We start from the raw sequence: 21,018 nt of genomic DNA, 5'->3' as shown, positions 1-21,018 counted from the left end.
TCGGTCCCCGCCTCCGCCCCCCCATGAGGTCAAGAAGAAAGGTCGGCTGTGTCCGCATGGCCGCACACTCGCAGGCCACGGCAACACCGCAGCGAACCCACACGCGAGCGCTCCCTCACACGCTCGTGTTTCCTGGGCCTGACTGGTGAGCAGGTGCACAGGGGACAGGCCCCAGCCAGCAGAGCCACCAAGGTCCAGGCGCCCACGGGGACCCCTGGGGAGGAGGCCAGGGCAAGATCTCACCTGAGTAAATTTGAACTCGTTAGAAAGCAGGACATGCATGCCACAAATTGTAGATGTCACCTTTATTTTACAGCTGAGAACAACACCGGCAAGGACCCAGCTCAGGCCGGTCCAGAGTGAGCCCCGAGCTCAGGAGTGGGTGGGACGAGGAGGTGGGGCGGGACGAGGAGGCGGGGCGGGACGAGGAGGCGGGGCAGGGCGAGGAGGCGGGGCGGGACGAGGAGGCGGGGCAGGGCGAGGAGGCGGGGCAGGGCGAGGAGGCGGGGCAGGGTGAGGAGGTGGGGCGGGACGAGGAGGCGGGGCAGGGCGAGGAGGTGGGGCGGGACGAGGAGGCGGGGCGGGACGAGGAGGCGGGGCGGGACGAGGAGGCGGGGCAGGGCGAGGAGGTGGGGCGGGACAAGGAGGCGGGGCAGGGCAGGACACTGCCAGGTGTCTGGGCTCCTCCGTTCTGCTTCAGTCCCTCCTCTAACAGTAGCTGAGGAAGTGGGGGCCTGGCCCCAGCCATCTCGCCCAGCTGGTGTGAGCTGGGGGGCTCGGGGCCCCTGGGGTTCCCACCGGGCAGTCGTCACCCCACGGTCCGCCGTGGCCGTGCGGGCACCCTGGGCTGGCTCCCCCAGCTCGAGGAGATTTTCTGGGAAGAGGTTGCAAAGGCCCGGGGGTGCCCACGACAAACAGCGAGGCTGTGGGTTGTCTTCTGGCCTGCCTGCCTCCCGGGACAATGGGCAGTGGGCCGATAACCATGCGCTCTGCCTGGCCCAGGTGTGGCGGCAGCAGTCTCGCCCGGGGACCCTGGCGGGACGAGTGAGGACGGGTACACTCCGGCAGCTCCGCCTCCGGCGATGCCCCGTTCTCCGCTCCCGGGAACCCTGAAGGAGCACCTGCCCAAGGCTTGCTCGGCGGTACGAAACACTTTAATACAAACTCGCCACGGCACGGCACGGTGGGGAGAAAGCCGTCACCCCGAGCCCGGAATGCGGTGGCGGCCGCGCCCCCACGGGCACCCTCCCTGCCAGGGCAGTGGGGCCTGGGCCGACAGGACGCGGGCGGCGGACGGCAGCAGGCAGCAGGGTCCCCGCTGGCCACAGTGCGACTGGACTCTGCCCTCCTGCTCTGACCTGGGAAGAATTTTATGTCCAGGCAGAGTCAAAGTGTTCGCCACTGGCTGCAGACGGCGGCCCGGGGCCTGACACAGCCGGGTCGGCTTTACCACGACGGCGCTGCGACGGCCCCTGCTGCCCGGGCTCCTCCCTCCCGGGCGACTCTCTGGGGGCAGCTCCTGGGGGAGTCTCACGCCCAGTGCCATTTGCCTCGCTGCAAATGGGATGAGATGGTGGCGGCGGGGCAGCCAGCCAGCCAGCCACGGCCGGGGACGGCTGGCTCAGCGGGCCCGAGCATGTCCATCAGGTCCCCGACCCAGCCCACCCGCGAGTGGACGCCCAGGGGCAGAGGTCTGTGGGCGAGGGGCCGTCACACCAGGGCCTCACTGCTGCTCCAGCGCCTGCGTATTGTAGCAGCCGGGGGGCAGGGCGGCCCGCACGCGCTCCAGGTTTTCCACGTCGGCCAGCACCCCGGCGATGCTCATCTCGAGCAGGCGCAGGTGGCCCTGCTGCCGCCGCACCCTCTCCTCAAGCTCAGCCATCAGGGGCCGCAGCTGGCCGTCGATCTGGGTCTTGGCTCGGGACAGCTCCTGCTCCAGGGAGGTCAGCCGAGCCTCGTCCACGCCGCCGGGCCGGTCTGTGTTGGGGACGGCAGGGGAGTCAGCCCAGCTCCTGCAGCGCGTGCGCTGCTCCCACCGCGTCCCCGAGCAATGCCCGCCTCCACCTGCTCGGCAGACTCGGGCCAGAAGCCCCCAGAGGCAGCGCCGAGGGCCCCGACCTCACGCTGGGCCCTGGGCGGCCCCGGCAGGACCCTGACCTCTGTGGCCGGGCCGTGCAGAGCTTGGATCGGTCCCACCCCCACAGCTGGCCCGGTTTCAGAACACGGCGGAACTGGGACAGCTCCGGACGGTGTCCGGTGCCAGGGTGCACAGCTGTCAGAAGGGCCCCAGCCGTCAGAAGGTGACAGACGCCCCTCGGCCCTAAGGCGGTGGGGCTCTAGCTGCACTCTCGTCTACGTCCGACATGAAACGTGGCCTCCTTGGTCCGGGCAGTCACCCAGGAGCTCCCTCAAACCAACGTGCCCAGGAGGGGCACCTGGCCGCACCGCTCACCCCAATCAGGGCTGCGGGGCCTTGGGCCACTCTGGCTGCGGGCCAGCTGGCCCCACCTGCCAGGGCCATAGGACCTGTCCCTCTCGGGGACCCAGGAGAACACGACAGCACGGAGGAGGAGCCCAGGGCCCTGTGCCTGGCGGGGATGGCGTGGCGGGTCAGGGCCTCTGCCACACAGAGAGCCGAGACAGCCTGGGGGCAAAACAGCCCCGTGGACAGGCAGCGGCGAGAGCGTGGGAAGAACAGGCGCGGTGTGGACAGAGATGGGGTTTGGTTCCCACCTTCCCCAGCCACCTTGCTCTGAGCCCCGGTGAAACTGACCTGTCAACCAAAACCACCTCCCGCGGCCTCCCGAGATGGCGATGCCGCCATGGCAAGAAAGCCGTGGGCGCGGAGCTGGCTCGGCGACGCCTCGCGGTGCCCGGCCCTGCACTGCCCGCCCCCGCTCTCCTGGCCCCGGCCCCCGCTGTTCACAGCCTGCTGTGCTCACGGAACACTGCTGGCGTCGCCACAGCCCTAAGGGTCTCCCTCTGCGGGGCTGAGATCCCCAAAGCAGAGCCCCTCGTGCAACACAGACGCCCAGCCACAGAGAGGGGACGCTCTGCCGGGTGCCGCTGAGCTACCGCCGCTGGCCCCGGCCGCCCAACCCGGCACAGCCGACGAGGGCCAGGTCAGCTCTGCCTAGAGGCCGTGTTTCAGCTACAACCAGCTGTCTTCAGGGAGGGACTCCGTGGGGCGCCTGACCCCTGCCCACTGCTGCCCAACCCTTCTAAGGCCTTGCAGTCTCGGCCATGTCCCCGGCGGCCCCGGTGCCCCAGCTGCTGACATGGCACAGCCCTGTCTGGCGAGGGGGCTAGTGCCAGGCCACTCCCGCCCTCACAGCCACCCCAGCCACTCTCCTCCCACCCACCTCCTCCGCCTTCTCCACCCCCTTCCAGTCCTTTCCTCTCAGCTGCCTCAGAGAACTTTCTGGAAGACATGGCGGTGCTGTAATCCCTCTGCTTGACACGGCCTGAGGAGCTCGGGGTCCAGGCCAGCTTCCCCATGGACTCCTGGCCGCCTACGAAGCTGGAGCACGCCCAGGGCCTGGCTCTGCCAAGTGCCCATCTCGTCTCACAGATGGCAAAACAGAGGCCAGAAACTAGCAGCTGCCTGCCCGGGCACCGGGCCAGGGACACCGACGGCCGCAGGCAGTGAGCTCTGTCCACCGCCGCCTGGGGCTGGGCACTGCGGGTGTCCGGGGACATGCCCTGGAGCCGGCGCAGGAGGCGGGCACCCACAGACCTATCAGATGCAGGATGCCGTCCAGTGTGTCCAGTGTGTCCAGTACTGTAGCTCCCGCGCGGTCAGCTTTGGCGCCCACCCGCTGGGCCTCGGCAAGCACCTGGAGAAAACGTACAGCCCCGGCCTGAAGGGGGCTTCCCACACTGCCCGTCTACAGGGGTCTCCGGGGTCAGGGCTGTCTGCGTCCACACTGCCCGTCTACAGGGGTCTCCGGGGTCAGGGCTGTCTGCGTCCACACTGCCCGTCTACAGGGGTCTCCGGGGTCAGGGCTGTCTGCGTCCACACTGCCCGTCTACAGGGGTCTCCGGGGTCAGGGCTGTCTGCGTCCACACTGCCCGTCTACAGGGGTCTCCGGGGTCAGGGCTGTCTGCGTCCACACTGCCCGTCTGAGGGGTCCCCAGGGTCAGGGCTGTCTGCGTCCACACTGCCCGTCTGAGGGGTCCCCGGGGTCAGGGCTGTCTGCGTCCACACTGCCCGTCTGAGGGGTCTCCCGGGGTCAGGGCTGTCTGCGTCCACACTGCCCGTCTGAGGGGTCTCCGGGGTCAGCAGGACTCACCGCCTGCACCGCGTCCGTGTCCGAGGCCAGCGCCAGCCCCCTGCTCGCCAGCTCCCCCTCCGTGTCCCGCATCTCACTCTTGAGCGTGGCCAGCCCCTTCTCCAGGGCCAAGGCCCCATCTGCTGTCACGTTGGCTTCCAAGTTCACACTCCCGATCTCCTGGGAGGGGGAAGGAGCCAGGGACGGAAGGGGAGTGAGGGTGAGGCTGCAAACATGCCGGATGCCTCTGGAGGACTTGCAGCTGCCCGTGGCGGGCCCTGGGGGTGACCCTGCGGACACGGAGAGCCTGGACTGGGGACGCCCCGTTCCAGGGCTGTCGCAATAAGTGAACGTGGGGTCAGCCCAGTGCTCAGCACGTGGGGCCCAAGAGGGCCGCTGGGGAGACCACGGGACCAGAGCCCCATGTCGCCCCGGCTCCTCTGCTGGGCGGTCCCTGGCTGGACTTCCACGGCGCCCGAGACGGCCAAGTGTGGGGTGCGGGGCGGAGGCACCACGGTGTGGGGTGCGGGGCGGAGGCGCCACGGTGGCCGGCTGCTATGTTTATAAAGACGGTGCTTTCCAGTATCTACCAACGAGCCAGGATGGTGCACCCGACAGCAGTGTGGTGTGCACATGACTGGCCTCTGCTCTAGCAACGTAAAACCAGAAATTATCCCTGCAGGGTCACCAAGGGGCCCAAAAGGAGGCCGAACATCAGGGACCCCCTGGGTGGTGCAGACGCTGGCGGGCCTGAGAGCAGCCGGCCTGGCTCCTCCCACCCCGAGTGCCCCTTGAACACGGGGACCGTTCAGCCTTGTCCCCGCAGCTCCAGCCAGAGGAAACAGGGAGAGGTGTGGGAGGCCTCAGAGGACCCAGGGCTGCAGATGAGCCACGACGCAGCAGCCCCGGGGGGAGCCGTGTCTGAGGCCGGGGCCCCACCCTGCTCGGGACCTCGCTGGGACACGGGGTTGCTGCAGATGTCCTTAGCTATGGCCAGGTCACCCTGGGGTCCTTGAGCCCTATCCAGTACGGCTGTGCCCTGGGAAGGGACAGAGGCCGGCAGGAGGACAGCGCGGGACAGCACGGCAGAGATGGGCCGGGGGGGCTGCAGGCGAGGACGGGGGCCCCGGCAGCTGCAGGAGGCACGGCAGGTCAGCCTAGGGTCTCAGAGGGAGCACCGTCCTCAGTTTGGACTGCTGCCTTACAGAAGTGCAGAGAACGGACTCCTGCTGCCTTGCACCTGCCCGTCTGCCAGAAAACCACCCGGGGCCGGCAGTGGGCGCAGCGGGTTAGCGCCACTCATGTGCCCGGGGAAGTGCCTGGGCCCTTCCCACCCACGTGGGAGCCCTGGAGAGGATCCCGGCTCCTGGATTCAGCCTGGCCTGGCCCCCGCCATTGAGGCCATCTGGGGAGTGGACCAGCGGATGGAAGACCTCTCTCTCTCTCTCTGTGTCGCTCTGCTTTCCAAATAAAGAAACAAATCTTTACAGAAACCACGGAGATGGTTCTTTTCCTGAGGTTGCCCGACAGGGAGCTGCCAATGACCTCTCGCAGGCAGACACGGGCCCTGTGGGTCAGTCGGCCATGAATGCAACAGGCTCTGGCCACGGGGTCAGGGCCCCGGGGTGCACCTCTCCTCCCGTACCGCCCGCGCCCACCGCACCTGCAGCCCCTCACCCGTTCTATCCCGCGGGTAATCTGCAGCGCCTCCCCGGCCGCGCTCCTGGCCCGCTGGGTGTCCGCGGCCGCGCTCCGCAGGGCCGCCTCTGCCTGGCCGCTCTTGTCACTGGCCTCTGCGACCTTCCGGCTGATGGATGGCAGCCTGCTCATAGCCTCTTCGGCCTCTGCCTTCCTGTCTCCCACCTGCAGGTCAAACTCTGGACCGAAGGAAAGACGGCCATGAAGATGGACTCGTGTCACGGGGAGGGTGCGGGGAGCGGGTGCTGGGGCGCCCTGCCTCTGGCCCCAGTGACACACCGCGAGGAGCCCAGCTGTGACCCCAGGGGTCCTCTGCCTGGGTCCACGGGGCTGCAGGGGTGCTGGGACCCCCACCACAGAGCCCAACATGCAGGCAGGAGCCTGGAGCCCGAGGGTCCCTGATCTGAGTGGGGAGGGGGGCAGAGCCTTCTGGGGAAACGCCCAGTCTGGCCAGGACAGCCAGGACGAGTGCCACGAACCGCCTCTCTCTGCAGGGCCCTGGAGTTGGGGGGCCAGGGACGGAGCGGGCTCTGACGCCCCCACACAGCACCCGTGCCACTTCCACCTCGGAACCAGCCTGGCCGCAGAAGCCGACCCAGGCTTTTCCCTCTGCAGTTGGCAAAGTGGCGAGACTGGTCCAGGGCCACACAGCTGGCCCGGCCCAGACCCCCGCCCGCGAGCTCAGGACGCAAGCCGTCCAATCCAGCCCGCGCTCCACACTGCGCCGGAGACGAACGCGCTGCTCTCTCCCGAGATGTCCGCTAAGCGTCTGGCTGCTGGGCAAGGCGGGCGTGCAGCAAGTGGGGCCGTCCCGGGAGGCGCGGGGCGCTGGACGGCACGGGCTCACCTCGGAGGCTCCGCAGGATGCGCTCCACTTCGTAGAAAGTGGCATTGCCCGTGCTGAGCGCTTCCTGGGCTCTGCTCCTAGCGAGGTGGGCGCGGGAGAGCAGCTGGTCTGATTTCTGCCATGGACAGAGGAGAGGGAGCTCAAGGCGCTGGCCGGGCCACTGGGCCACGCCGTGTGCCCAGACACAGCACGGTGACGCCACAGAGTGAGTCCCAGAGCGCACGCCCAGACGCAGCAAGTCTCAGACGGTGCCCTCAGGCACGTGAGCGGTCTGCACGTCGTAATTTCTCCCCAGAGCCGTGCTGGCCACCGACTCAGCAAAACCAGCCTGGTTAAGCTGCCACCGTGACACTGGTGTCCCGTATGGGAGCGCCGGCTCCTGTCCCAGCTGCTCCGCTTCTGATCCAGCTCCCTGCTAAGGCGCCTGGGGGGACAGCAGTGACGACCCAAGTCCTTGGGGGAGACCTGGAGGGAGTTGCTGAACCCTGGCTGTGGCTTGGCCCAAACCTGGCTGTGGCGGGCATTTGAGGACTGAACCAGCGGACAGAAGCTTCTCTCTCTCCCTGTCAGTAAAGGCAGAGTGACAGAGACAGAGGGAGGGCGAGAGAGAGGGATCCTCCATCTACCGGTTCACTCCCCAGATGGCCACCATGGCCAGAGCTGGGCTGATCTGAAGCCAGGAGCCAGGAGCCAGGAGCTTCTTCCGGGTCTCCTTGCAAGGGCCAAGGACTTGGGCCCTCTGCTGCTTTCCCAGGTGCATCAGCAGGGAGCTGGACTGGAAGTGGAGCAGCCAGAACTCAAACTGGAGCCCACATGGGAAGCCTGCACTGCAGGCGGCAGCTTAACCCTTTGTGCCACAGTGCAGGCCCTCAAATAAATCTTTAAAAAACAAAACAAGAGACCGAGGCAGCCGGGGCGCCCCTGCTCGGTCGGTGGAAGACTGGGCGGTGGGGCAGAGCCAGTTACCATCAGGCCTCGGACCCAGCACTCCCCGCGCACACGGCAGCCCCAGGCCCCTCGGGTCCCTGACGCTTCCCGTCGCCCGCTCCAGGCCGCGACCAGAGACTACCTGTCGCCCGCTCTGTCCACGCTGCAGGAGCTGCCGGCTCTCCTCTTCCCAGCTTCCCAGGCTGCTGTGCACGCGTCCGAAGGCCTCCGTGTGCTTCGTCACCCGGCTGGAGAGAGACCTGGCCTCTGCTCTGGTCCTCTCTGCCTCTGCCTAAAGCCCAGAGAGATGACCTCAGCTCACAGCCACCACCACGGCCTCCCTGGGCCTGCCTGTGCCATCTCGGATGGACGCAGCTGCGGCCTCCCTGGGCCTGCCTGTGCCATCACGGACGGACGCAACCGCAGCCTCCCTGTGCCTGCCTGTGCCATCACGGACGGACGCAGCCGCGGCCTCCCTGGGCCTGCCTGTGCCATCACAGACGGACGCAGCTGCCTCCAGGAGCCAAGGCTGCAGCCACGAAGCCGCGGGCCCGAGGAGCCTCAGGAGCGAGCAGTGCCGGGAACGGCGGGCGCAGTGCTTGGTGATGGTTTCCCAGGGCCCCCAGAATGAGGGAAGGGACAGAGACAGCAGGGAGAGAGGCGGGCGGAGACGCTTCCCGCCCTGAAGCAGTGAGGCCGGAGTGGAACAGCTCCCCGGAGCCCCAGGAGGAGACACAAGCGCCTTCTCGCAGGGGGCCCCACCTGGAGGGAGCGCACGTCGGCCCCCTGCAGCTGGGCCACAGAGTCGCGCAGGCGCAGACCCTGCCGCAGAGCCGTGTCTGCTGCCCCGTCTGCCCGCTCAGCCTCCCCGGACAGCCGCTGGGCCAGGGACCGGGTCTGCTCCAGCCTGTGGGGGAGGAGAGGAGAAGACCCTGAGCCGTCACTCATAGAGGAGAAACGCACCCTGTGGTTTAAATGTCGCTGGACCAGCAGAAGACCGGGCAAGGGTGCCCGCTGACATGTGAGCCCGACACACACACGTGCACATAATGCATACACATGGGTATACGTGTGTGCACACATGCACACACATACACACATGTGCTCCCATGCACGCACATATGGATGCACATATACACATGGATGCGTGTACACATACACATATAATACACATGCACATATGTGCACCTAATGCATATACATGAGCATACGTGTGTGCACACACAACACACCCACTTGTGTGCACACATACATACGTGTTCATGAGTATTTGCACATATATGTACACGTGCATGTACATATACACAGGGGTGCATACACATGTATAATACAACCAATACACACATGCACATATGCACATGTGTGTTCATGTGCACGCACACATATGCACAACACACCTACACACATGCATACACACGTGTTCATGTGCACGCACACAGATGCAAACGTGCCCACGACATCCATACACACATGCATGTGCATACACACATACATGTATTCGTGTATGTGCACACAGATGCATACACATGCACATGTACACAAATGCACAATACATCCACGTGTGTGCACACACGTGTTCACACGTACCCATATATGTGCACACACATATGCACATATACACATGGATGCATACACATACACACGTATAATACATCCACACATATACATGCATGTACACACGTGTGTTCGTGTGCACACACAAAACATGCATACACCTGTGTTCACATGTATGCATAGATGAATATAGTGTGCATATATGCACATACATGTGTTCATGTGTGTGCACACAGGTGCATGCACACGTGCATGTGCATGCACATATACCCACACGTGCACATACACGTGTACACGTGTTCATGTGTGTGCACACATAAATACACACATGCACACTGGGTGCGTACACACATATACCCCCCACACATGCACATATACACAGATGCTCACGTGCATGTACACACAGATGCATATGCACACACATACACACGTGCAAGCATGTACGACACACCCATACACACACGCGTTTGTGTGCACACCTACATGGACACATACACACAATACACACACGTGCAGGCATACAGGCTGGGTCCCAGCAATGCAGCCCCAGGCCCCGACCCCTGGGAATGTAAACACCACCCCCCGTCAGGTGCATCCCTGAGACGGCTGGAGCTCCGTGGACGGAGGCCCCGAGGCGCTACCCGGAGCCGGCCTCCCGGGCTGCAGCGTTCGCCCTCAGGGACTCATTCTCCCGCCCGCCTGCTGCCGCTACTGTGCATCTGGGAGCCAACACGGAGCCTTCGCGTGCGGCTCCGTGGTCCCCACGAGGGCCTGACACACACTTTTCCACCAGGTCTGGCACCAGGGAGCCGTCAGGGCCGCCGCCGCCTCCGCCTCCGCTCTGAGCCTCTCGCACCAGGGACAGCGCCTGCTCCGACAGGTCCTCGGCCTCCCTGGCCAGCTGCTCCACGTGGCCGGCCGCCTCGACGTGGCTGAAAGGGTGGAGAGCAGAGAGTGAGGGCTCCCGTGGCAAAGGGCTCCATCAGGGCTCTCACAGAAACAGGGGAGGAAAGGGGGCCGGGTGGCTCGGAGGCGGGACAGGGGACGGGCATCGGGCACGGCGGCGGGGATGCCGGCGGGGGCGCCCACGTCACGGCGCTCGGCTTTCCGGGTCCCAGCCCCCTGCTGAGGCCCCTGGAGGCAGCGGGTGATGGCCCGAGTGCTTGGGCTCCTGCCACTCCCGTGGGGAACCAGCACGGCTTCGGTTTGACCTAGCCCTGGCTGCTGTGGCATTTGGGGAGTGAGCCAGCAGGTGGAAGATCTCGCCCTGTCTCTCAGATAAAATGAAAATTCGAAAAAAGAAAAAAGAAAAAAGCCAAACAGTATGGACCCAGATAGTACAGAACGCAGCCGCTCCCAAGAGGCAGAGACATCCTGAGGATGGTGCGTGTGAGCCGTCCTGCACAGCGAGTGGAGCGCGCGTGTGTGCGTGCACACACGTGTGTGTGTGTGTGTGCGCGTGGGGGCTGGGGTGGGGCGGACATGGTGGTGAGCAGTGCACGGGTAAGCTTTTGCTGCAGGAGAGACCCCGCACCTTCCTGCGTCTGGGGTCCAACTCCCCACCCACCCACCCCCACTGCAACTCTCAACAGGGCCAAGCTGTTCCAGGAAGTCCCCCAGACCTCTGTTCTGTTTCTAGAAAGGGATTTTTAAAAACAGGGCTCAGGGGGCAGCGCTGCGGCACAGCAGGTTAAAGCCCCAGCCTGCAGCGCCAGCATCCCATATGGGCGCCGGTTGAGTCCCGGCTGCTCCACTTCCAATCCAGCTCCCTGCTGTGGCCTGGGAAAGCAGTGGAGGATGGCCCAGGTGCTTGGGCCCTGCACCCACGTGGGAGACCCGGAAGAAGCTCCTGGCTCCTGGCTTCGGATCAGCACAGCTCTGGCCACTGCAGCCACTGGGGAGTGAACCAGCACATGGAAGACCTCTCTCTCTCTCTCTCTCTCTCTCTCTGCCTCTCTGTAATCCCGCTTTTCAAGTAAATAAATCTTTAAAACAAAGACAAACAAACAAAAAACCAGGGCTCGGGAGGCAGCTCATGCTCCAAGCACACACGCCAGCCCCCGCTGCCCACGGAACGCCTCTCGGACCCACAGAGCCGGCCGCTGGCCACACTCAGCGAGCCTCTGCGAGCCGCAGGGGCTCAGAGCCGGCCAGGACCCAGAGGAAACCGCTCCGCCGACCGGGCCGCAGGCTGGCCGACGCCCCGCTGCTCCACGTGGGAGCCTGGGAGTCCCTGAAAGCTGCAAGATGTGTTCTTCCAAGGGCTGACTCATCTCACGTGGCTGGGGAGCGCCTCGACAAACAGCAAGGCCCCTTCTGGGTCACGGAGAGGTCTGGGAAAGAAACGCCCACCCCGCTCCTGCACAACCAGAGCCCAGCGTGGGGCTCGGAGCCTGGACACCCCCAGTCCCGGCAGACGCAGCCCGGCGCGGCTCACCTGTCTGCCAGCCGCGCGGCCTCCTGGGCCAGACTTCCAAAGCCATTGGGCCCCACGTAGCGCTCCGTGGTGGGGACGTTCTGCGGGAAAGAACGGGTTAATGCCTTGCACCGGGCCGCTGTCACACCCTCCGCCCTGTGGCCCACACCGAACCAGAACCACGCTGGGCGCAGCAGAAAGCCAAGTCAGAAACGTCCGCACACACAGCTGCGCTTAGGAGCACGTCCCCCGGGAAGGCCCAGGCACACGCGCCAGCTCGCGCTCCACGGTAAACAGCTTCGTCACCGGGAAGTGAGCACACACTGTTCCCACGGGGTCCCCCACCCGGCAGCTGGGGCGCTTCCCGCTTCCCTCACTCACGCGCACCGTCCACCCACGCCAGTGCCGCCCCAGCCCTCTCCACGCGGCCGCAGGGGCCGCCCTCCTGCCCCGCTGAGGCCGTCGCTCGGGAAACCCTCTTCTCCCAGTCAGCCCTCAGGGCCGGCGCAGTGGCGTAGCGGGTCAAGCCGCTGCCTGCACTGCCACATCCCATGTGGGCACCGGTTCCAGTCCCGGCTGCTCCACTCCCATCCAGCTCTCTGCTGTGGCCTGGGAAAGCAGTAGAAGATGGCCCAAGTCCTCGGGCCCCTGCACCTGTGTGGGAGACCCAAAGGAAGCTCCTGGCTCCTGGTCCAGATCGGCTCAGCTCTGGCCACTGTGGCCATTGGAGGACTGAACCAGCGGATGGAAGACCTTTCCGTCCATCTGTCTGTCTCTGTCTATAACTGTTCCTCTCAAATAAATAAAATTCTTAAAGAGAAAACCCTTCCCTCAGCGGCTCCTTCCCTACAGGGTCTCTGCTCGCCCTCTGCTCCCGTCATTTGTCCACTTGCTCATCCATCATCCGTTCACACAGCAGGCGCAGGTGCGCAGAGGGGCATGGCAGGAGAGGTGGGGCCAGGGAGAGGGCGTGGTGCACCTGCAGGAGAGGCGGGGCCGGGGGGGAGGGCGTGGTGCACCTGCAGGAGAGGCGGGGCCAGGGGGAGGGCGTGGTGCACCTGCAGGAGAGGCGGGGCCGGGGGGAGGATGTGGGGCAGACAGGGCACGGACACGGCACGTGCAGGAGAGGTGGGGCCGGGGGGGAGGGCGTGGCTGGCCATACAGCAGGAGCCTGCAGCAGGAGGGAACCTTTGCGGCGCGGGTGCTGAGCGCAGGTGCGACAGAGGCAGGGAGGGGACACCCAGGGGCGAGAGCGCGCCGCAGCCCGGCGGCCCTCCCCACGCCAGGCAGGCAAACCCACGGTGTTTCGCAGCGCCGCGTCGCTCTCCTCCAGGCTCAGGCGCATCTGAGCGAGCAGCCGGCGAGTGTCCTGCGCCCGGCGCTGGTGCGGGTTGCCCAGGGCCTGCAGCCTCTCCGCCGTCCTCCCCAGCTCGGCCAGGCGCGCCCGGTAGCTGTTCTCTTGGCTCCTCATCTTGGCCAACTGGACACTGAGGGCTCTGCCGGCATCTGCACACAGAGCGGGGAAGAGAGGGCCGAGGGTCACGCACAACGCTGACCCCGGGGACCTCCACCGTGCAGCTGCCGAGGCGGCGGGCAGGGGCGCTGGGCCACGCGAGCACTCGGTCACCTTCTGAGCCCTGGGCCTCTCGCAGGACGTCCTGCAGTGCCTGCTCGGCCTGCCGCACCCGGCCATCCAGCTCCGCGTCGGGCACCGCGCCGCCCTGCGCCGTTGACACCAGGGCCTCCAGGCTCCACAGCTGCTGCAGGAACGGACCCAGCTACAAGCGCACGGGAGAGAGGACCAGGGAGAGGGTGGGACGGGGCCCAGGCCGGAGCCGGGCGGAGCAGCGGGGAGGCAGACTCCCGGCCGGTCCGGGCCCAGGTGCCTGGGGTGAATCCCAGCCCCACAACTCGCCGACGGCGTGACCCTGCGCAAGTCACCCCTATGCCCATGGAACGGGACAATGGAAACCATAAGACCATGTCACAGTGCTGCTGCCTGGACTCAGGGAGTTAACATTGCAAAGTGAGGGCCCAGCTAAGCCTCTGCCTGCGGCGCCGGCATCCCACATGGGCGCAGTTCCGGTCCCGGCTGCTCCACTTCCGATGCAGCTCCCTGCAGATGGCCTGGGAGAGCAGCAGCAGATGGTCCAAGTGCTTGAGTCCCTGCACCCACGTGGGAGACCCAGAAGCAGCTCCCGCTCCTGGCTTCGGATCAGCCCAGCTCTGGCTGTGGCAGCCACTTAGGGAGTGAACCAGTGGATGGAAGATGAACCTCGCACCCCCAACTCTGCCTCTCAAATAATAAATACATTTTTTAAATCGTTAAAAAAAAGTTTGCAAAGGCCCAGCACAGCGGCTGGCACTCAGAGCGTACAATGAGTCCAAAGCAGGTGGGTCTCCGTCTGGGCCTTCCTCCCCTGCACCCCTCACCCCAGAGGAACAGAAGCGAACGACCAGCAGCCGCAGCACCGAGCTCCTTCTCCCGCGGGCAGGCGGGCGGGAGACCCACGGAGCCCAGGCCTCTCGGGAAAGCGCCGCCCCGGGGACCCGTCACAGCCCTCACGGGCGAGGACCTGCCTCGGGAGGCAGCCCGCTGGCTGGGGGCCGGGGCAGCTCTGGGCTCAGCGAGGGCCCCTGGGCCGAGCCACTCTCAGGACTGCAAGTGTTCCCAGCCCTGCTCGGCCCCGCTTCTGAGGTCAGAACGCCTTCCTCCAACCGAGCCGCGCTGAGCGCCAGCCGAGGCGCAGCCGCGGGGAGCTCACGGAACGTTCACGGTTCACGGGACAAGAACTCTGCGGACCCTGTTTGCTTCTCTGAGAGATGGAAGGGGGAGGAGGGAAGGCGAGGTCCCTTACGGGCTTCACACTCCCCAGCGCCAGCCAAGGCAAGCGCGGGGTCCCTCACGGGGCGGCAGGAGCCCAAGCGCTTGAGCACCGTCACCGCCTCCCAGCAGGGGCCGGAGCTGAGCGCAGACCCAGCCACTCGGTCGGGGCACCGTCGCCTGCCCGGCACCTCAACCACGGGGCCAGAGCGGCCCTCAGGCTTTGTCTGTGTGGGTTTTTGGTAGATTTATTGATGTATGTGTTTATTTGACATGCAGAATGAGAGAGAGAGCGAGCGTGTGCGTGCGCGCTACCACCCGCTGGTTCACTCCCTAAATGTCCCGCAGACAGCCGGAACTCCCTCCTGGTCTCCTGTGTGAGTGGCAGGGGACCGAGCACTTGGGCCATCATCCACCGCCTGCCCAGGCACACTGGCAGGGAGCTGGATCCGGAGCAGAGCAGCCGGGACTCACACTCGGATACGGGGTGCGCCAGTGTGGCCAGCGGCAGCTGAGCCTGCTACACCACACACCCAGGACCCCAGGCAGGGCCTAGGGCTGTGCTGGAGCCGCCCTGGGCCCCTGGGGATTGGGTTCCGCAGGGTGGGGCAGAGGGGCGTGCACACCTGACTCTTCACTCGCTGATAGCAGGCGGGACAGCCCGGTGCCGTGCTGGCGGGGGCGGCCGGGGCTGCGTGCTCACAGTGGAGGCCGCTGAACCCCGGCTTGCACACACAGCTGCCGTCCCGTCGACACTGTCCCAGCTCCGAGCCCTCGGGGTTGCAGTTGCAAGCTGGAGACGAGAGACAGATGACACAGCCTGCCCATCATGCTCAGCCCAGCACCCCGCGGGCAACAAAGCCGAGAGGCAGTGGGGTGCCCGGTGGTGAGGAGCCCGGCGCCCCGTCCCGCCCTGTGGGTCTGTGCCTGCAAGCACGTCCCAGCGCCCAGGCCCAGCGCATGCGGTGTGGGCTGGCCCGTGTGCCCAGTGTGTGGGCCGGATGTCACTCTGGTGCGGCGCTCAGCTCCTGCCTGGCACTCAACTACCCCGAGATGCCCCACAGACGCGCACTGGCCTTGCGCTCGGGGTGCGGGACGCTTCTCCCAGGCCTGCAGCGTCCCGTCTTACTGAGGAGGCACGCCACCACGGGGCCGAGCCTCCGCTCCCTTCCCTCTGCTCAGCCGTGGCTGCCGGAGGCGCGGCAGGAACTTCACCGCTGCGGTGGCGTCGGCCCAGAGGGCTGCGCCACGATGGCACGGGTTCCCGGCTGTGTGCCTTCCTCCGTGGCCTCAGCGCTTGATGGACAGCTGGGTGACAGCCTCACCAGCAGCGCACAGCAGGATAAAAGGACACGCCCACTTTGGTGCAAACAGCTCTGAACACCACGCATACCAGGGGCTCTACAAAAAATTCACGGAATGTACGTTTTGAAAAAGAACTACGCATGGATTTCAAAACTTTTTGCACCAAAATAAACTTGTCTTTTAAAAAAATTTTTTTTGACAGGCAGAGTTAGATAGTGAGAGAGAGAGAGAGAAAGGTCTTCCTTCCATTGGTTCACCCCCCAAAATGGCCGCTATGGCCGGCACTGTGCCGATCCAAAGCCAGGAGCCAGGTGCTTCTCCTGGTCTCCCATGGGGTGCAGGGCCCAAGCACTTGGGTCATCCTCCATTGCCCTCCCTGGCCTCAGCAGAGAGCTGGCCTGGAAGAGGGGCAACCGGGACAGAACCGGCACCCAACTTGTCTTTTAATTTAGCTTTTCCACGCACTTTCGTAGCTCCCAGTTCCATGGAAGCCAGGGAGACCTGCGTCCGGGACCCCCTGGGCTGGGTGGACGCCGCCGGCCCAGCGTGCGCGTGCTTGCTCTTTCACCTTGACCACTGCTGTGAGGGCAGATGTGTCCCCACCGCGACCGCCACGCCACGCCCTGCCCGCACCTCAGGACTCGGAGGCCCTGGGCGCCCCTCCTGCCCTGGGCTATCTCCCGCACCCTGCAGCCCAGGCCCAGGCTGGACATCGCCGAGCCCACAGAGCGCCAGGTGGGGGGTGTGAGGGGAGGGTGTGTGGGAGGCTGGGGGAGGGTCAGTGGGGGGAGGGTCAGTGTGGGGAAGGGTCAGTGAGGGGAGGGTCAGTATGGGGAGGGTCAGTATGGGGAGGGTCAGTGTGGGGGAGGCTCAGTGGGGGGAGGCTCAGTGGGGGGGAGGGTCAGTGGGGGAAGGGTTAGTGTAGGGTTAGGGTCAGTGGGGGGGGAGGGTGAGTGGGGGGAGGCTCAGTGGGGGGGAGGGTCAGTGGGGGGAGGGTTAGTGTAGGGTTAGGGTCAGTGGGGGGGAGGGTCAGTGGGGGAGGGTCAGTGGGAGGAGGGTTAGTGTAGGGTTAGGGTCAGTGGGGGGGAGGGTCAGTGGGGGGAGGGTCAGTATGGGGGAGGATTAGTGGGGGTAGGGTCAGTGTGGGGGAGGGTCAGTGGGGAGAGGGTCAGTATGGGGGAGGATTAGTGGGGGAAGGGTTAGGGTCAGTGGGGGGAGGGTAGTGTGGGGGAGGGTCAGTGTAGGGTTAGGATCAGTGGGGGCAGGGTCAGTGTGGGGGAGGGTCAGTGTAAGGTTAAGGTCAATGGGGAGAGGGTCAGTAGGGGGAGGTTCAGTGTGGGGAGGGTTAGTGTAGGGTTAGGGTAGTGGGGGAAGGGTCAGTGGGGGGAGGGTCAATGGTGGGGGGGGTCAGTGGGAGGAGGGTGTGGGGAAGGGTCAGTGGGGGGAGGGTCAATGGTGGGGGAGGGTCAGTGGGGGGAGGGTGTGGGGAAGGGTGAGTGTGGGGAGGGTCAATGGTGGGGGAGGTGAGTGTGGGGGAGGGTGAGTGTGGGGGAGGGTCGGGGCAGAGCTGGGGGAGGCTCTGGGTGCCCTGCAGATCTCAGTTCTCCACCCTGGGTCCCCAGCGCCCTTTTTGACTTTGTCTCCCATGAGCTCTGGAGTTCTGGGCACCAGGCCCTGTCTGGGTCTCTATGACAGCCACACAAGCCCCTACTCCTGTCTCTGGAGTGCCACATGGGGGGCTGGGCAGGAGAGGACCCGGCGGGGACCGCCCACCACTCTCCAGGCCTTGTCCCCTTGCTGGCTCCCTCGGGGGCCTCTGACCTCTCGTCCCCCCATGCTCGCTGGCTGATTCGGGCTCTGTGCCTCCTGCAGCAGCTCTGAGAGCCGCATGCACCTGAGGAGGGGCCCAGGCCGCAGCCCCGCGCTCCCTCGGCCCTAGCGACGGGACCAGACCACCTCCCGTCTCCCGCCTCCCGCCTGGTTTGCCCAGCCTGCAGCTGTCCCGAGCCCTGGTCCAGGGCAGCAGGGTGGGAGGGCGCGTCGGGGGAAGGGGCCGTCGCGGTCAAAGAACACGCATCAGGATCCCGCTGCCACCCGCAGCTGTGGGGCCTCCTACCGCGACACTTGTCTGCTGCGTGGGGGGCCAGCGGGTCCCCGAAGTAGCCGTCCTTGCAGCGGTCACAGTGGGCGCCGGCGGTGTTGTGGGTGCACTTCAGACACCGGCCCGTCAGCCGGTCGCAGTTCCCGGAGGCACTGGGGTCCACGTTGTTGTTGCACAGACAGGGCTGACAAGGCCTCGCGGGGCCACGTTCCCCCAAGGGGTCCCCAAAGTAGCCATCGGCGCAGAGCTCGCAGCGGGCACCTGGGAAGGAGGCGGCAGGGCCAGGCTCAGGGGCCTGCGCCGCGGTCACTCTCGGGAGGGCGCACGGAGGCCCCCGGGGGCAGCACGGGCGGCAGGGCCCAGCGGCCACCCAGGCCCCTGAACAGAAGAGCTCTGCCTTCAGGGCAGAGGGGGCGGCGCTGGAGGGGGCACCACGTCGTCCACAGAAACACCCACGACAGGACCCCCGGGAACGGAGGCCGGGAAGCAGCCCGGGCTCACCCGCGGCCCCCGGCGGGCAGCTGCTGCACACCACCTCCTCCGTCTCCGGCATCACCGAGCAGCCGAGCCCATCGGGACACGGGCAGGGCTTGCAGCTGCGGGGGTCCTGAGGGTCATTGTAGAAGCCGGCGGGGCAGTCGGCGCACTCGATGGTGGGGTTCTCGTCCCCCGCGTAGCAGTCCCCTGGGGCAGAGGAGCGAGCAGGTGCCCATCAGCACGGACCACTCGCGGGGCCAGGGCAGAAAGGCAGCCTCTCTTTCTAGAATGTTCCCCAAAGAGCCCGAGCACCGGCACTCAGCTCTCCCGGCCCAGCCGCAGGTCTCGTCCTCGCTGCCCTGACATCGTAACAGCTGGCGACCTTGACGCCATCCTCTCCCTGACCGCTCCCCCCCAACTCTGATCCCCCCCCAACTCCTGTGACGCAGCCCAGCGCCCCGCCCCGCGCTGAGCCCTGCAGCCTCTTCTTGGCACCGGGCACCTTTCCCACACCCCTGCGGTATTCCAGGTGACCCCAGCCGGCCACCCCGCCAGCTGTCACCCCACTCACCTGTGTCGGGATCGCAGGCCCCGCCCCCTGGGCAGCTACAAGGAACACAGGTACCGAAAGGCCCCAGCCCTGCGGCGTCTCTCTTGTAGCCAGAAGCGCAGTCCTGGCAGAACTGGCCCCTGTACCCGGCTGGGCACACGCACTGCTCCACCCAGGGCGCAGGGGCTCCAGGGACGGGGCGGGCAGAAGTCAGGGTCACGTTGTCGAGGTACCCGGTGCCTGCAGCACAGAGGACAGGTTGTGAGCGGCCGGGCCGGGCAGGCCTCGCTTAGGGCTTTTGTGTTTCCTATCAGAGGCAGGCGGCGCTCGCCAGGCCGGGTGCGGGGGGCAACTGCCCCCAGAGGCAGGGACGCACTGGGCTGGGTGCTGGGGGCGCCTGCCCCCAGAGGCAGGGGTGCACTGGGCTGGGTGCGGGGGTCAGCTGCCCCCAGAGGCAGGGACGCACTGGGCTGGGTGCCGGGGGCGGCTGCCCCCAGAGGCAGGGGGTGCACTGGGCTGGGTGCCGGGGGCGGCTGCCCCCAGAGGCAGGGGTGCACTGGGCTGGGTGCAGGGGGCGGCTGCCCCCAGAGGCAGGGGTGCACTGGGCCGGGTGCGGGGGGCGGCTGCCCCCAGAGGCAGGGGTGCACTGGGCCGGGTGCAGGGGGCGGCTGCCCCCAGAGGCGGGGTGCACTGGGCTGGGTGTCGGGAGCGGCTGCCCCCAGAGGCAGGGGTGCACTGGGCTAGGTGCCGGGGGCGGCTGCCCCCAGAGGCAGGGGTGCACTGGGCTGGGTGCTGGGGGCTGCAAGGGCTCGGGGCTCTGCAGCTGGAGGGCCAGGGTTGGCCCCGGCGCCACCCTCGCCAGCCGTGTGGGTTTCCTCCTCCCTGGCTGCAGACGCGGGGTCACAGGGGTGCCTGCGTTTCTTGCGAGAACTAACGGAGACGACGCATGGACCACAGCTCCTGGAGCAGGGGAAGGCTTGGCTGTTGGTTACCAAACACCTTTTCACTTCCTGCCGTGACGGCTGCACCGGCGACACGGAAACCGTGCGTGTGGCCGAGCCTCCTCTACGTGAGGGCTACGGAGCTGGGGGCAGCTCTGGCTGGAAAGTGCAGCAGGAGCACCCAGCGTGCGGGGTTCAGGAGGGGACAGACGGGATCCCGGGGAGGCGCAGACAGACACGTGCTCCTCCCAGACAGGCCTCGCCCTCCCCCGCTAAGGAAACGTCTTGCGTCCCCCCAGCCCACCCCGTGCCGGCCTGTTTCTAGAGAGACTTAGGAGCATCTCCTAGGCCCTAGAACCCTGACTGCATCAGACTCCCCATCGGCACCGTCAGGAGGGCTGGCTGCTCCGAGCCCCCACCCCGGAGAGCAGAGCCAGGGGCACCGAGGGCGGGGGGGGGGGGCGCTCGGCCACTCACTGTATTCTCCGTACGTGGCTCGGATTCGGAGCGCCGTGAGGTTCCGCAGCAGCCGCCTGTACTCAAAGTAGCTGAGCTGGGGGCTCCAGTGACTGCTGGGGTGTTCGCTTAACCTGCACGATCGAAAGCCAGTCTCAGCCCTGGCCGCCACTCCTCCCTCCCACACAGGCTGTGCCCGCGCGCAGGGGAACAGCCCGGCTCCAGGCACGGGGGAGGGCGGCCCCATGGGGGGTGGGGGGCACCCCGGCCAGGGCGGGCTGGGCCCAGGGTCCTGCTGCCCCAGCACGGCTGCTCCCAAGGGCCACACACGCCCCTCCACTCACGCATGGGGGCCGCCTGACGCCACTCGGTCTCAGCCCACACCTGCGGCGGCTCCCCCTGCAGAACGAGGCTCTTTCCGAGAGCGCGCACGGCAACCCCGCCGAGGCCACAGTTGCGCAGTGTGCATTCGCGTCTCCCAGCCACGCAGCCGCCCCAGACACCAGTGCTCACGGACAGCGGCCCCTGGGCAGGGTCCGCACCGGACCCCGAGCTCTCGGGACGCACGGTGCCGTGTCCCGTCCTGGGGGTAGCGCGCCCTCCCCAGAGACACACACAGGCCCCGAGACGGCACCCCATTCGCACTCGGCC

General features: G+C 66.5%; 1 protein-coding gene across 2 annotated transcripts in view; it reads right to left on the bottom strand.

The window, feature by feature from the left end:
* Window positions 1-290: 290 nt before the first annotated feature.
* The window catches only part of LAMC2 (laminin subunit gamma 2), a 41,695-nt gene continuing 20,967 nt past the window's right edge, over window positions 291-21,018 (bottom strand). For both annotated transcript variants that reach the window (XM_051841416.2, XM_051841414.2), the window contains exons 9-24: window positions 20,389-20,501; window positions 18,992-19,210; window positions 18,445-18,627; window positions 17,959-18,204; window positions 15,164-15,330; window positions 13,341-13,491; window positions 13,014-13,219; window positions 11,735-11,814; window positions 10,080-10,229; window positions 8,506-8,650; window positions 7,886-8,035; window positions 6,817-6,931; window positions 5,949-6,148; window positions 4,293-4,451; window positions 3,737-3,836; window positions 291-1,977 (exon numbers count right to left, since the gene is read on the bottom strand). In XM_051841416.2, the coding sequence (XP_051697376.2) occupies window positions 1,724-1,977; window positions 3,737-3,836; window positions 4,293-4,451; window positions 5,949-6,148; window positions 6,817-6,931; window positions 7,886-8,035; window positions 8,506-8,650; window positions 10,080-10,229; window positions 11,735-11,814; window positions 13,014-13,219; window positions 13,341-13,491; window positions 15,164-15,330; window positions 17,959-18,204; window positions 18,445-18,627; window positions 18,992-19,210; window positions 20,389-20,501 (2,638 nt within the window). In that variant the 3' untranslated portion in view covers window positions 291-1,723. The remainder of the gene's footprint in view (window positions 1,978-3,736; window positions 3,837-4,292; window positions 4,452-5,948; window positions 6,149-6,816; window positions 6,932-7,885; window positions 8,036-8,505; window positions 8,651-10,079; window positions 10,230-11,734; window positions 11,815-13,013; window positions 13,220-13,340; window positions 13,492-15,163; window positions 15,331-17,958; window positions 18,205-18,444; window positions 18,628-18,991; window positions 19,211-20,388; window positions 20,502-21,018) is intronic.

The sequence above is a fragment of the Oryctolagus cuniculus genome, chromosome 13 (assembly GCF_964237555.1).
Source record: "Oryctolagus cuniculus chromosome 13, mOryCun1.1, whole genome shotgun sequence".
NCBI lineage: Eukaryota > Metazoa > Chordata > Mammalia > Lagomorpha > Leporidae > Oryctolagus > Oryctolagus cuniculus.
This window is presented reverse-complemented; position numbering and strand designations above follow the sequence as displayed.